Source organism: Octopus bimaculoides, chromosome 7, assembly GCF_046866305.1.
Source record: "Octopus bimaculoides isolate indiv1 chromosome 7, ASM4686630v1, whole genome shotgun sequence".
NCBI lineage: Eukaryota > Metazoa > Mollusca > Cephalopoda > Octopoda > Octopodidae > Octopus > Octopus bimaculoides.
In genome coordinates this window covers 18,417,294-18,433,206 of record NC_142934.1, presented here as the reverse complement: position 1 = coordinate 18,433,206, position 15,913 = coordinate 18,417,294, and the positions used below count along the sequence as shown (strand labels likewise).

The 15,913-nt window shown below is 36.7% G+C and overlaps 1 protein-coding gene across 1 annotated transcript; it reads left to right on the top strand.

The window, feature by feature from the left end:
* The first annotated feature begins 54 nt into the window (after nt 1-54).
* On the top strand, nt 55-13,274 carry LOC106876810 (armadillo repeat-containing protein 1). Its single transcript, XM_014925522.3, has 9 exons — nt 55-277; nt 3,193-3,280; nt 6,337-6,411; nt 7,683-7,771; nt 8,466-8,579; nt 9,032-9,125; nt 9,261-9,377; nt 11,080-11,154; nt 12,447-13,274. The coding sequence occupies exons 2-9, from the start codon at nt 3,206-3,208 to the stop codon at nt 12,630-12,632; spliced, it is 825 nt and encodes a 274-aa protein (XP_014781008.1). The 5' UTR covers nt 55-277; nt 3,193-3,205; the 3' UTR covers nt 12,633-13,274.
* The last annotated feature ends 2,639 nt before the right edge of the window (nt 13,275-15,913 follow it).

The window sequence follows — 15,913 nt, the reverse complement described above, 5'->3', positions numbered from 1 at the left end:
GACAAAATCAACCAATCAAAAGGCGTAAAATTATTTATAACTCAGCAAGACAACATTTCGACTTAGTGTCATGTTTGCTATTAGTAATTAATAACAATGTTTTCACGTTTTAATTAATGTAATTTATTTATCTCTACTTCCTGTTTTTTTTCATCTACATATATATATATATATATATACATTGAAATTAGTAACAAGTTCAAGCCTCATCAAAAATTAGTCAAGGCCAAGAAAAAGAGAGAAGTTGATTTTCGTGTATTAAACTATTTTCAGCGTGGTATGTATACAAATATATTTGATGATGTAATCTATATTAAGAGAAAGAGTGTAGTTATTTATTAATCTGAACTCTTCCAGATTATAGAAAGTTTAATGCATGTATGTATTTGTAAATCCATGCTATTTTTTTTTTATGCTTTTTTGTTTACTTCTGTAATTATGCAATAACTTTGACCTAGGGTGTGTGTGTATACGTATATTTATGCAGAATGGATCGTCCTCTTCTACTTATATAACTCGTTCATTCATCTAGATACTATTATTTAGTATTTTGCTGCCTCCAATTTATCCTTTACTGCTGATGGATTTATCAAATAAACTTAGTAGTTCATTTTTAGCCGTAGAGGTGATTGCCTTTCTCAAAAGAAATATGGGCTGGTTTTTCTTACCCTAGCCTTGACCTTTTGGTTCGCCACGAAATATTTTACCACAAAAACAACATTTTATATTAATATACTTTACATATGATGCATCCATAATTCTAATAAGAATTGGTGCGAAAGACGAATAAATGAGGCATGATATTTGATTGTCAGGTAAACATTGCCAACATATTTGCGACTGTCGGAAATGCTGGCTATGATACTGAAAAAATTAGAAAAATAAACCCAATATGTTTGTTCAATGTGTTTTTATGTAACAATAAATCGGATAACTACTTTAACAAGAGTCATGAGTTTATATATTACATGCATTTCATTTCGTGGCAGGACTCATTAAGCTGAAGGGTCACTTGAAACCTCTTAAGGGCAAATCAATAATGCAGTTAGTTATTTCTCTTCCAGATGGATGACGTGGTTTCAGTATTGCAAATTTTAAAAAGCACTCGTCAAATAGGGCCACCACTGTTTACTGTACCTATTTACAACTAGTGTTTATATCATTTGGGAGTTGTGAAATGTATTGCGAGACACGCCATAGGGTCAGTAGTTGAATACCTAAACATTTGTGCTGGTTACTTTACACTTAGGAGAGTCGAGTTGAAACTTATGTATTAGTTCCGGGAAGTCAGTTGTGGCCACGTTACTTACCTGAGGAGTAGGTACCTTTGTTTGTTGGACAGTGGCCGTGCAAACCATTGTGCTTTTTAGAAACGATCAAACTTTAATTTCGAAGGACTATTGTAATGAGAGGTGGGGTTAATACAGACGCTTTAGAAATGTTTGTTGATTTTTCGCGACCAGGTGGCTTCACGTTTGCCTTTTACCCATGGAGGACCGATATTTTAAGTACAATAATCGACAAAAAAAAAAAACGAAATTATAAATGAAATTATAATGGAAGATGCAAAAGTTGTAAATGTAATAACGGATTATTTCTAGTCGTTCATGATGCTAATTGAGTATGAAGTTCGCTTCCCTGTCACGAGGTTTCAAGTTCAATCCCACTGCGTGATACTTTCAGCAGATATTTTCTATTATAACCTCGGATTGAGCAGTGATTTGTGAGTGAAATTTCGAAGAAGAAATCTTGGTGATTGGCACCAAGTAAGTGGAGCCCTGGAAGAGAATCAAAGTCCCTACCCTGATGTTGGACGCCTTTCCTTCAGTATCACATTGCATAACGCAATGTTTTTTATTTTATTATTTTTTTTTAATTTTAAATTTTTCATATTTTTAATCGATTTATAATAGCGCTTTAAGCTACTTCACCATTGTATGTTAGTCTGTCCTTGTTCGTCCCCTCTGTATTATGCCTACATGGCAAATTTATTGAAATAAAGTAGCTTGCTTATCAACCACATTGTTCCGGGTTCAGTCTCACTGCGTGGCACCTCAGGTAAGTGTCTTCTACTACAACCTCGGGCTGACCAAAGCCTTGTGAGTAGATTTGGTAGACGGAAACTGAAAGAAGCCTGTCGTGTGTGTCTGTGTTTGTCCCTCCACCATCACTTGACAACTGACTGAAACAAATAAAAGAATATATATATATTTAAAAGGGTAAACCCCTCCCCCCCCTTCAGTCATGAATGACCATGGGATTGCACCTAGAAAGTTACCCTCCGAGGTACAGGTCCAGCCAAGGTTTATGGAAGACCAACAGTCGCCCATGCATACCAGTCTCCCCACTCTATGCCACCAGTGTTGCCCAAGGGGAGGGCATAGGCCGATACAGCTTGGCACCAGTGAAATTGCAACTCATTTCTACAGCTGAGTGAACTGGAGCAATGTGAAATAAAGTGTCTTGCTCAAGAACGCAACACAGCCCGGTCTGTGAATCGAACTCACTATCTCATGATTGTGAGCCCAGCACACGAACCACTGAGCTATGCACCTTCACACACACACACACACACACACACACACACACACACATATTATATTATATTTATTTATTCTTGTCATGACTGGTGAGAGGGAAGGAGGAAGTTATGCTATAACCAGAAACCTTGTCCTGAATGCTTACAACAGAGTGGACTCTGCTAAATACACCCATAGAACCAGATGATGGTGTTCAAATGAGCGACAGATTAAGTTTTAGGAGTATATGGGACTACATTATCCAGTGTGTATGGGTTTTTTGTAAGATGGTGGAGTATAATTGTACAAAAATGCGGCTGCTTTCTAACCAGATAGAGGCTCTTATAAGATATGTAAATTTAACACATACTGAATTTATTACCAAAAATATCTCCATGTTTACTAAGAAAGAGGAAAACTAGATAATCTACGAAGACCTGGAAAGGATGTGTGTAGGATGAAGTGATGGCAACTGATCTCTCTTGGTCTGAAATCAAAGAGCTAACCCAAGATAGCATTTACTGGCATGAAATGGTTGCAGCCCTATGCTTCTCATGGAGTAATGTAGACTAACTAACTATTGGTACTATTGTATGCTTTGGTATTCACCTTCTTCAAATCTATTATATGATAGTGAAATCAAAAGTATCCTTAATTCTGCAATACATTTCAGAAAAACTACCAAAATGATCTCCCTCGACTCTCTCGATTCTCTGAAATTATTTGCTGTTGACCCTAAACAGAGAAGTATGCTCCTCCAGGTACAGTCTATCTCTTGTTATTTAATTATCTTCTCAGTCTCATGAGTTATTCCGCCTTTTTTGTTAAGATGTGCTCTGCGAGAGATTTAACTGCTATTTCTAGCAGGTCAAGCAACTGCACAGACGCTTCTTTATTTTTTATTATGTTTTTGTTTAACCCCACTGTCATAATGAAGCAGATACAATTGAAAGCAACCCTGTTATGTATTTTGAGTTGTAAAGGAACTATTGAGAATTTAATTTTTATATAATGCCTGTTATAAAGTAAGTCGGTTTGGTAGAGTTCATATCTCTCCAGGCTGTACCCATGGAAAAGTTGAATTTGGCACTACAAGTAACCAAAGCATTTGTAAATTTTTTGGTGTTACCATTTCTAATAAGCATTGGAATTTTACTGTCTTACCTACAAGTTAATATACTGGACCATTTATATTTCCTTCAGTGACATAAACTGCATTTGTCCTACTCTGTTCTATTCACAACTAAATGGACTGGACCATTTAAAATTAGTATTTTTTATTCTCTGGTGTTCCTACTCTGTGTCATCCCCACCTTAATGGATTGGACCATTTAAGATTGGAAGTGTATGTTAGTTCAGTGACATCATCATCATTTAATGTCTGTTGTCCTTTGCTGGCATGGGTTGTTGGATGGTTTGACCAAAGCTGGGGAGCTGCACCAGACTTCAGTCTGACTTGGCATGGTTTCTGTTATATGGACTGTTAGATATATAATTCGTCTGACGTTCCGTGTGTCAATGTGGTTCGTCTGAGTTCATTGTTTCATTGTTGTTGTCTTGTGGGACTGTTGTAGTAAAATGTCATTGAGATATATATGACTTTTGTTTATTCATAACGAACATTGGGTGAGTGCGTTTGAATAATAAATGTAATAATTAAATTTGTATAACTCGTTGTGTTATCTCTGCGAGTCACCCGAGGGAAATACAACAGTTTCTATAGCTGAATGCCCTTCCTAATGCCAACCACTTTACAGCCATGAGTGCTTTCACCACCAGAGGAACCGGAGTACAGCAAGGCATCGGGCATCTCCGTCCCCTGTCATCTTGCCTGAAAGTTTCAGTGTCCTGAGGTCATTCTTCATGTCTTAATGGGATGAAGTACTTGGTGCCACCTACCCACAGCTAAGCAGACTGAACCATTAAGACTAGTTGTGTATATTCTCTCAATAACATGAGAACTATCAGTCGTTTGGTTTGTGATCTTTGAATCTCTCAAATTGTTTAATATTATGTGGGAGATAGCCCTGCAAATTTTAGTCATTATCATCATCATCATCATTTAACATCCGTTGTCCATACTGGCATGAGTTGGATGGTTTCACCAGGGCTGGCGAGCTGGAAGGCTGCACCAAACTCCAGTCTGATTTGGGATGGTTTCTACAGCTGGATGCCCTTCCTAATGCCAATCACTCTGAGAGTGTAATGGGTGCTTTTATGTGCCACCAGCACAGGTGCCATTTGCATGATACCAGTATCTGCCATGACTGATTTTACTTGGCTTGATGGTATTTGTATGAATTTGTTTAACCCTGTATCTGTCTTAATCTGACAAACTTATCAGAGACCTCCCAAACACGATCATTGTGTTTTCTTGAACCATATTTTCATGTGTTCTTCCAATTTTTTTAGGGTAGAGATTTGACTACTATTTCTAGCATATGTAGCTAGTTTTAACATACCACATGTGTTGTCTGACCTTTTGAAATTGTTGCCAAATCGCCTTCATTTCATGTCTCCACATTTCTGATGATGAGAACACTCCTTTGTCACATCATCATCGTTTAACGTCCGCTTTCCATGCTAGCATGGGTTGCACGATTTGACTGAGGACTGGCGAACCAGATGGCTGTACCAGGCTCCAATCTGATCTAGCAGAGTTTCTACAGCTGGATGCCCTTCCTAACGCCAACCACTCCGAGAGTGTAGTGGGTGCTTTTACGTGCCACCGGCACATAGAAATGTAATGAGTCAGTGATTGGCTTGTAACCATCAGCTCCATTATTTACAAACCCTGGTTATAAAATAAATGAATTAATAAATAAATAGTAAAAGGGAAGCATAGAGATTTTGAAGAAGGGGATTGATTTAAGGAGGCAGCTTAAAAATAAATTTTGTTGTAGTTCATCATCATTATCATATCGTCATTGTTTTAGTATCCACTTTTCCATACTTGCATGGGTCAGACAAAATTTGTTGAGGTAGATTTTCTGTGGCTGGATGTTCTTCCTGTCACCAATCCTCACCTGTTTTCCAAGCAAGTACTTTGAATGTGAACAGCACAATGACTAGACACATTTTCACAAGTAGCAGGTAATATCTAGACAAAAGACACATACACACACTTATATACATGTATGTTTCTGTTGCTTCTTGTCAACAAGTTATCTGTTAGCTTTGTGCTTTCAAAGCCATGTAAAATAAAATATTCCCTACAGGTAAAGGTTAGTGACATCATTTAACGTCCATCTTTCATGCTGGCATGGATCGGTTGGCTTGACATGGAGCTGGCTAGCAGGGAGCTGTCCAGACTACAGTTGTCTGTTGAGGTATGGTTTCTATGGATCGATGCCCTTCATAATGCCAACCACTTAACAGTGTGTACTGGGTGCCTTTTATGTGCCACCAGCACATAATCTGATCACTAAAGAGTTAGGATGAGATATTTTAATAAATGAACTACTGTATTTATTTTACATTTGATGAGCCAACAAGATCCTCTGTGTAGTCCTTCAACCTTCGCTAAGTCTCCCTTAAATCACACCTGCCTTTTTTTTTTTTTTTTTTTTTTAATAAAATAGAGGTTGCATTGGATAATATAGTCCTAAGTAGATATGTCTTTAAAAAATAAGGGGCCAAATGGTTATGAATGCCATACTGTTGAGCTTGGGTATATCTTTAATTTGGGTTAACCCATGATGTTGATGATTGGTGACATTGTGTTTTGTTAATTTTGCTTTTTTTCTATGTCTGTCATTAAATGAAGTCTGAAAATGTCGTTTCCAGAACTTATTTTCTTCATTATATTTCTATATAGGACAAAACATTGATTGATGGACTTGTTCTTCTACTTAGCAATGAATCAGAAACTGTGATAATATCAACATTGGAGGTCAGTTGATTTCATCCGTCTACCTTCTCCTCTCTCTCTCTCTCCAATGTTCAAGTGATTGTGGAGATGTTTACCTGGTATATAACTGAACATTTCTAGGATTTCTTCATATGCCTGCATGCTGTCAACATACTGGATTTCCTGTTTAGCATATCATAACATTGAGTCAAAATGTGAAACTTTTTTCAAGCGTTTGATCTACTTAAATATGTGGTTGCAGTCTTGACTGTGCTCTGGGTTATAGGCTCTCGCCTATAATTTCACTATCCTTTTTGATCCATTTATGTTTAGGGTTGCTGTATGTATCAACCTATCTTTCAGTTTTCAGATATATTAGAATAGTGTAGTTGATTCTACCATTGGTTCTAAAGAAACAAGTATGCTGTATGTATCTGGTTTTAATGACAAATATTTCAAAATTGTGTATGTAAACAGAATGAAAATTAATGATAGATGGAGTTGAAGGAAACTACATAGCACTCAAATAAAATACACTTAAAAGCCAGATAGACTCAACTATTCTTTTAAAAAATAATGATCTGGATAATGTGAAGATGGCAGTTCTACATGTCCAAATATTAAGAAGAGTGACACACCCTTAAGTGGCTATGTAACTTGTTTTTTAATGCTGCAGGACTTTTCTTCTTGCTTGTGTTTGTAGTTTTAAAGTGAGAGCCAGTCCATGCAATCTCATCCCACTCTATAGACCTGGAGGTTTGACCACAATGGCTCAGTGGACTTAGACAGCTGTGATGACCAGCAAGCTGTAGATCCGACACTGGAGTAGCCTTCTCTTAGGTGAATTGCTTTGCAGAGATGAAGAGTCCTATAACAAAATCGTCACCATCATCATTGAGTTAATTATCTTCTCTGGGCCTCATGGAGGCAAAGTAGCTGAGTTCCTTTCGAGCATTGGGTTTCATGGAGGCAAAGTGGTCAAGCTCCTTTCGTGTATTGGGCCTCAAGGAGGCAATGACCAAGACCTTTGGCATTATGTCATGCTTGAGAAGAAAACTCTTCAAGCTGAGTAAAATCGTAGTCATGGTAGATACCGGTGGCACATAAAAGAACCCATTACACACTCGGAGTGGCTAGTGTTAGGAAGGGCATCCAGCCATAGAAAACTATGCCAAATCAGACAGGAGCCTGGTGCAGCCTTCTAGTGTGCCAGTCCAGTCAAACTGTCCAACCCACGCCAGCATGGACAACAGACGTTAAATGATGATTATGTTGTATCAGTTCTAATATCATTATTGCTCTTCTGTTTCTAGATCTTTCTTCTGTTATCGGAATGTCCAGAAGGTAGAACCCAACTCATTGAGAATAATTACCTTCAAATGCAACTTGAAGAAATCCTCCAGTAAGATTCTTTTACACACTTTACCAATTTCTCATATTTCATCCTTTTGTCGTTGTTTTTTGTTTTCTACCAATCCTTTCCATCTCCCTTATTTATCATATTTTCCAGCATACAAGTTGACAGTATATAGGTATACCTCAATTGGTTCCAAGACATATGACCCTACTCAAATAAACAATGTAACATGCAAAAGCATTTTTTAAAATTATTAGCTTATATCTGTTTTAATAAATAGTTTGTACATATTTTCACATGTATTTTATTTGATCTTTCTACTTCGTTATTTATTGGCTTCCAGGTACGTTTTTGAGATTAGCATGTAAATATTGAGTTAAAAGACCCTTTGGATAGAAAAGGATTTATCTGCTTTGAGCACCATTCCAAATATATGAGGGGTGCTGGCTTTAAGAGTATTGTGAAAGACTTGGCTGGATGCCCAACCTTCTCAGTTCTTTTACAGGGCTTAGAAAAACTGAAGGACTGCTGCAATAAGTGTGTGAATCTGAGAGGGAGATATATTGAATAAAATCATAACTGATCCTCCTGTATTTTCTTTTATCCAGAGTCAGGAACTTTTCGGCACCCCCTTGTATATATATATATATATATATATAAATCAACATTATCACCATTATCTTTGTTTTATTATATAATTTATTTTATCTTATCTTTCTCTCTATATATATTTATATAGATCTCCAAATGAAGATATTTGTAATAAAGCTATGAAGCTATATGAAGCTCTACAGAACACTCCTGTTGTCAACCCTGCTAAAACTAATATTTATCAAACTCCTAAAAATAACAGGTATTTAGTGTTAATTAATTTCTGTGGTCTGATTTTTCATGATATACCTTTCTTTTTTTATTTTTACTACTTCTAAAACTGTTCCTGATACGCTGCCTTTGTTTCAATTCATTTTGAAAATACTGAAGAATTTTGTAAAATAACATTGCCATTATTAAGCTGGTGTCTGCAACATAAATTACCATGATAGAAGCCATTTTAAAATAGGAAGGATATTATCATAGAACTAAGTGGTGCCCTCATGTGGGTTGGTATCAAAAGGGTTAATTATAGCTGGGAATTTCCTACTTTTATCATGAAGAACATAACATTTATATAACAGCCCACTGTACAATCAAGTTGATCAAAATTCGAGCTGTAATTGTGGAAGAAACCATAAACTAACAAATATTAAAGAAAAATTGAAATCCTTTGAAACTTCTTAAATAGTTTTGGTAAATTTTATTTTTCAGAAGAAGTAATCTATCCAAAACTGATCATTCTTCTAGTACTCACAACAGTAAATACAAAACAATACTGTTCCAATTAAAAGGACTTTTTGATAAGGTAAGTTTGAGGAGTTTTTGTTAGTTTCTTATGGATTTGGTTGGGTGAAAGTGATTGCCCATAACTCTCCAGAAGGGTTAAATATGTAAACGAAGGTATTTCAGTTGACTCCTGCTTTTGTTTTCTAATTTACAGCATGATCGTGAATTATGTACCTGTCTCCTTATCAAAGTTAAAGGTGTCATCAGCATAATCTTTGATATGAACAAATCCCGTTGCACCGTGAGGACTCTTTCAAAAGTACAACCTGAGGTGAGCAGTTTAAATTGATTCATTTCTTTCTAATCTGATACAGTGGAGGCGCAATGGCCCAGTGGTTAGGGCAGCGGACTCGCGGTCATAGGATCGCTGTTTCGATTCCCAGACCGGGCGTTGTGAGTGTTTATTGAGCGAAAACACCTAAAGCACCACGAGGCTCTGGCAGGGGATGGTGGCGAACCCTGCTGTACTCTTTCACCACAACTTTCTCTCACTCTTAATTCCTGTTTCTGTTGTGCCTGTAATTCAAAGGGCCAGCCTTGTCACACTGTGTCACGCTGAATATCCCCAAGAACTACGTTAAGGGTACACGTGTCTGTGGAGTGCTCAGCCGCTTGCACGTTAATTTCACGAGCAGGCTGTTCCGTTGATCGGATCAACTGGAACCCTCTACGTTGTAAGCGACTGAGTGCCAACACACACACAAATATGATACAGATGTGTGTTTTGCAGTTTTGATCACACACAAACACACGTTTGTCCTCCTGTAATACCTTAACCCCCATAACACCTGATGTAAAGCCACCTCTCTCAATACTATAACCCCACTCGGTCAAAAGGTCTTGCCTTGTGTGTTACTTGGTGACAGTACACCTTGTACTCTTTGTAAAGTGGTCAGTGTTAAGAAGGATATTCAGACATACAAACTATGTCAAAGCTGACATTGGAGCTCAACACACTTCTCTGGCTTGGTGGTTCCTGTTAGACAGTCCAACCCATGCCAGCATGGAGAATAGACTTTATACACAGATATTGCAGAGTAATAGGTGCAAACATGGCAGTGTGGTTAAGACTCTTCTTAACCATGTGATCTTGGGTTCAGTACCATTGCACAACACCTTGGGTGAGTGCTGTCTTCTATACTTCTGGGCTGACCAAAGCCTTGTGAGTGGATTTGGTCATTGGAAACTGAAAGAAACCTGTTGTGTGCGTTTTGTGTGTACCCTTCTTTTGACAACACATGATTGTACATGAACATATAAGCAGTGGTGTTCATTTCTATTCTTAAATGAACAAACATGTCTGGTCATGGGGAAAACATAACCTTGCTTGGATACAGGTGAGGGCTGGTGACAGCAAGGGCATCCAGACGTAGAAAATCTGTCAGAACAAACTTTGACCCATGCATACATGGAAAAAGTGGATGGTGATGATGGTGCTCATTTTCTCTTGTTGCCAGGTGTTCCAACATTAAATATAGTAACTATTACATTTGATACAAACTGCCACATGGTTGCTTCATTTGTTAGAAACAACAGCCAATTTCCCTCAAACCACATACCCTACCATTCAAAGACTGACACATCATGTCTACACAAAAAAGAAAAAAAAACAAAGAAGGTCATGGTTGGAATGCGTTTGATCATAAATTTGCTCTGTCAGGGTTGATTTGGGGCTAAGCTGCAACGGTTATAATTAAGCATTCTTAATAGAAATCCTAGTCATTGATATCATTATTTCATGTCTGTTTCTCAAAATCGTCATGGGTTGGTTACCTGACAGCATCATACCATTTGGCACAGTCCTGCATCAATCCATACAAGCAGTCACAAGAGAAACTGCCAATGTTTGTACACACACACACACACACGCACACACGCACGTGGGGGCATTCTTATATATACATGTTGTTACATGGGTCATATGTATTATATTTATACTCTTGTTCATATTTTTTTTTTCTTTTTTTTTCCAGGTATTAGCTGAAGCAATAGCAAAATCTCAAACTATGTCAGCACAGCAGATTGTAAAAAATGAACTTGGTGAAGAGGTAAAGTGTAACATAGGCATTTTCAGAACCTTATATTTGTTTGATGTTACTTCCCCCGCTGAAGAGGATTGACCAGCAAGAACTCTTTGCCAGTGCCACATAAAAAGGACCTGTGTCGGTGACACATAGTAGTGCCCGTGCCGGGCACCATGTAAAAGCACCTATGCTGGTGCCACATAAAAAGCATCCAATACACTCTGTAAAGCAGTTGGTATTAAGAAGGATATCCAGTCGTAGAGACCAAGCCAAATCAGATTGGAACCTAGTGCAGCTCTCCTTTTTACTAGCTCTGGTCAAACCATTCAACTCATGCCAGCATGGAAAACAGGCGTTGAATGATTGCTATTCTGCTGTTCTGCTCTGTCAGTCATCTTCTATTTCCCCACCTCCTTGTACTCCCCAAATTTCTGCATCATTGATCATTCACCATTCGATACATCTACCCTTCAATCCTACCTAATCTTTACAGTGGTCAGGTCACCTACCTACTCCCTCATCCATTTCCCATTTCTCCCCCCTTCCCAATACTCTCTCTTGCAACTTCCATTCTGATCCTTGTGTCCCACTTCTACTCATCTCAAACACTGAGGGTCTACCCTGACACCTCATCACCACTATTTCCACCTCTTTCTAGTGCCACTCAGTCACTCCCACTCCCATTTATCATCATGAGAATAATTGAGGTAGAGCTGGAAAGAGTGATAAAGTGTCAGAGTATACCTACAAGGTTCAAAGTGAGAAGAAGAGAGTTCAGGGACAGAAAATCAGTATAGGTGAGTGGGATAAAGACTGCAAAAGTATTAGGGAAAAGTAAGAGATGGCTAGAAATATTGTACCCTTGTGTTCACAAATGAATGTGTGTGTGTGTGTGTGTGTTGTCAGCACTTCAGAGTATTAGTTGTAAAATAATATATATGGAGAGAGAAAGATGCTTGTGTGTAAAATACCATTTATCCATTAAGTAAATTTCTCATTAAGACATATATTCATATACATTATTTACATTTGACGGATATTTCTCCTCATCTTGTTTGTTGTTAACACAACGTTTCGGCTGATATACCCTTCAGCCTTCGTAAGGTGTCTTGGGGAAATTTCGAACCTGGGTTCTCATTCCTAACGATGTTACTATTATTATTATATTATTATTATTACTATTATTAATCAGGTCGCTGCCGTGAATTGAACTCGGAACCTTGGGGTTAGTAGCCCGCGCTCTTAACCACTACGCCATATGCCCATATAGAACTGTATATATTCATATATTTCTTTTTTCTTTATACAATGTACAGGTTATATTGCCATGCAGCAGCGACCAAACTGATGTCAGTACTGATGGGCCCGACTATTTGGATGATGTTGAAAGTCCGCTGGCTGATGACAAAGCTGTTTGTCGTACCGAGAGCTCGAATAACAGATTTTACTCTGGAAGCTGGTTACGCACTGCAGCTAATTATTTCTCCAATTCGTTCTGGTGATAATGAAACACACACACATACACACACACGCAAGAAAAAAGGAAAACTCTGCAAACAATGGAATTAAGACTGCTACTGAAACATACACTCTTAGTAGGATAACAACTGCTACAGCTTGTGGTTTAAATAAATTTTTAATGGAAATATAATTGTGGCCTTGCTAGGATGTTTATGCTGCATGATGCTCTAAGATACTTTTATAATAGACACATTTATAAATCTGTGTCGACTTGTTATGTATTAAAATTATTTATTTATGATCAAACATATCAGCATATCATATCGTATCAGTTTAGTATTAAATTTTTTAACATAGACACATAGCCACAAATGTTTCTGGAGGAGAGATGTATAGAGTTGTTCTATCGACCCCTAGAAGAATGAAAATTAAAGTTGACTTTGGCAGGATTTTGACTAAATGCATGAACAATCAACAGCTAAATAACTCAGCATTTTGTATTTTCTGGTTCTATCAATCCACTGCTATTAGATATTAGCTTAATATCACTGACAAATGGCTTGTGTTGTTTCATTTTTATAAATCCTGCAGATACATGTATATCATCCAGATATTAAGGATTAACTGTTTTGATACCAACTTCCTGTTTTGAAGTGATTTAAATTAAAACTTTTCCAGCAAAATTTCATTTTTGTTAATTTGTCTCAAACACCACTTTGATAATGACAAAGTTATTTTACTAAATGATCTATTTATTTTTTTTCTTATTTTAGTCATTGTACTGCAACCATGCTGGGGTACCACCTTGAAGGGTTTGGTCAAATAAATCAGCCCCAGTACTTATTTTTTCCTTTTTAAGCTTTTGTTGAACCATGAAGTTACCGCGATGTAAACAAACCAACACCATTTGTCAAAGAGTGGAGGTGGGACACACATATGCACAAAACAGGCTTTGTTCAGTTTCCATCTATGAAACCCATTTGCAAAGCTTTGGTCAGCTTGGAGTTATAATAGAAGACACTTGCCTAAGGTACCATGCGGTGGGACTGAACTCAGACCACATGGTTGTGAAACAAGCTTCTTAACCACATAGCCATGTCTGTGTATATAGATTCTACATAATTGAAACAAAGGCAGCATATTTCAACAGAAATGTGTAACAAAATGGTTATATACATGAGAGAGAGAGACAGCAAGCAATCTGTGTATCATCAATCTCGGTGCTCAACTGGTTTTTATTTTATTGACTCTGAAAGGATGAAAAGCAGAATTTGAACTCAGAATGTAAAGATGGACGAAATAATTCTAAGCATTTTGTCCAGCTGGTGCTATGTCTTTTCATCCGACATGACTTCGTCAAACGTCTTTCCGTCCACATCTTTTTGTCTGATGATTTTTGTGGCCAATGACAAATCCTATCAATAAAATTCTCAATGATTATTTGATTTTGATGTTTACCTTGTTTTCTGAAGAGTTTATATAAAATTGGACAAAAAAATCATCGGACAAAGTGACATCAGATGAAAAGTCAGGTCACTTGTTCAGCCTGCTAATGATTCTGCTTGCTTACTACCTTAATAATGGTTTCAAATTTTGGCACAAGGCCAGTATTTACATCAACCCCAGTGCTTCACTGGTACTTATTTTATTGACCCCAAAAGGCAAAAGCAACCTCTGTGGAATCTGAACTCAGAATGTAAAGACACAAAATATGCTAGGCATTTTGTCTGGCATGCTAACAACTCTATCAGCTTGCCACCTTTTAGGTACTCAATAATAATACCAAAAAAAAAAAAAAAAAAAGAAACAAAATTTCCAATTCATTTTATTTGGTTTTTCAGATTTTATATTTTTTGATTGAAAACAAAAATGAATAATAATAATAAAAGAAGTAATGATAAGTTGATGAATGTTGAAATGACCATATTGTTTACTTTTCTATATATATTTTTAAATTTAATTTTGAAATTAGGAAACTATCATTTTATTAAGAATCCCATTAATTAGATATATAATGACAGTTTGTGTATAAAGCTTGAAACACGTGTACCGTGATATCCTTTGTGTTCTGTTTTCAATTTACATTTAATATATTCTTTCACCTCTGCCACTATCCGGCATATGTAGCTGCTTACACTTATCAAGTATTACCTCTAAAATTTACAGTATATATACATATATATATATATCCTATTACATCTTCATAAAAAAAAAGGAAGAAATGGAGTATGTATATATTATCTATTTCAGAGATGTAATTGTCTGGCAGGTGATTTGGTCTGAGACCATGTGTTGGAACTAAAACAATTACAATAGAAGATATATATCAGCCATTTAAAAACATAAAACAACTGTTAATTTAATTTAACTTTATTGTTTACTACTTGGTGTCAAAATTTTTATTACTGCAACTTAGTCACTGTGACAATTTCACTGGTACTTTATTTTACCGATCCTAGAAGGATTGAATGTAGTGGAACTCTCCCAGTGGCGAGATGGCAGTTAGCACGGTGAAGATTTGACATTGGATAATAAATGTTTGAGTGAAGTTAAGTTTTTGTTTTTGAAAAGCTACTGTGTATCTTCCACATTGCAATTGCTAGGTATGTATAGCAACAAAGAAGTTTAAAATAGCAAAAAGGAGAAATAAAGCCCTCAAAATGTAAATGGGGCAGAGAGAACAGGCCACCTACAAGTCAATGAAATAAAGGGGGAAATGAAAGTGTGTATCTTATATTGAAAACAAAAAATTGGGGGGCATCAATGAGTAAGTAATGTAAGTTAACCACAAAAAAAATTATGCAATATTAGATATTACAAAAGTAGTGGAGGTCATCAGTACACACTCCTATTCCATCACCACTTTCGTCTAGACTAGACGAAAAATTAAATTTAAAAATTCCATAGATCTTCTGAGTCAGCAAAGAACCAAGATCTACAGAATGGAATGTAGAATACTGTATACACCTTCTCGACTTATGACCACAAAAAATAAGGAAATAAAAAAATTCAATAAATCGATTTTCTGACGTTGGGCAGCAGCACGTATAACTATGGTAGCATCTGGCAATGCAGCCCCACTATCCATCAGACCCAGGCATTCATTGCCTGCCACTGTCTCTCACTCAGTTACTTTCATGCATCAATTATGTTTGAATGAAAATAATATTGAAGAATATAAATCTGATATACAACCAGATTGACTTATGTCCTGTCAGTCAAAAGGGAACTCAATCATAAGTTAAAGAGAAGGTGTATTTCTTTTATTAATTTCTGCATAATCATCATTACCATTATTACTATGAGACACAATAGTTTTTAC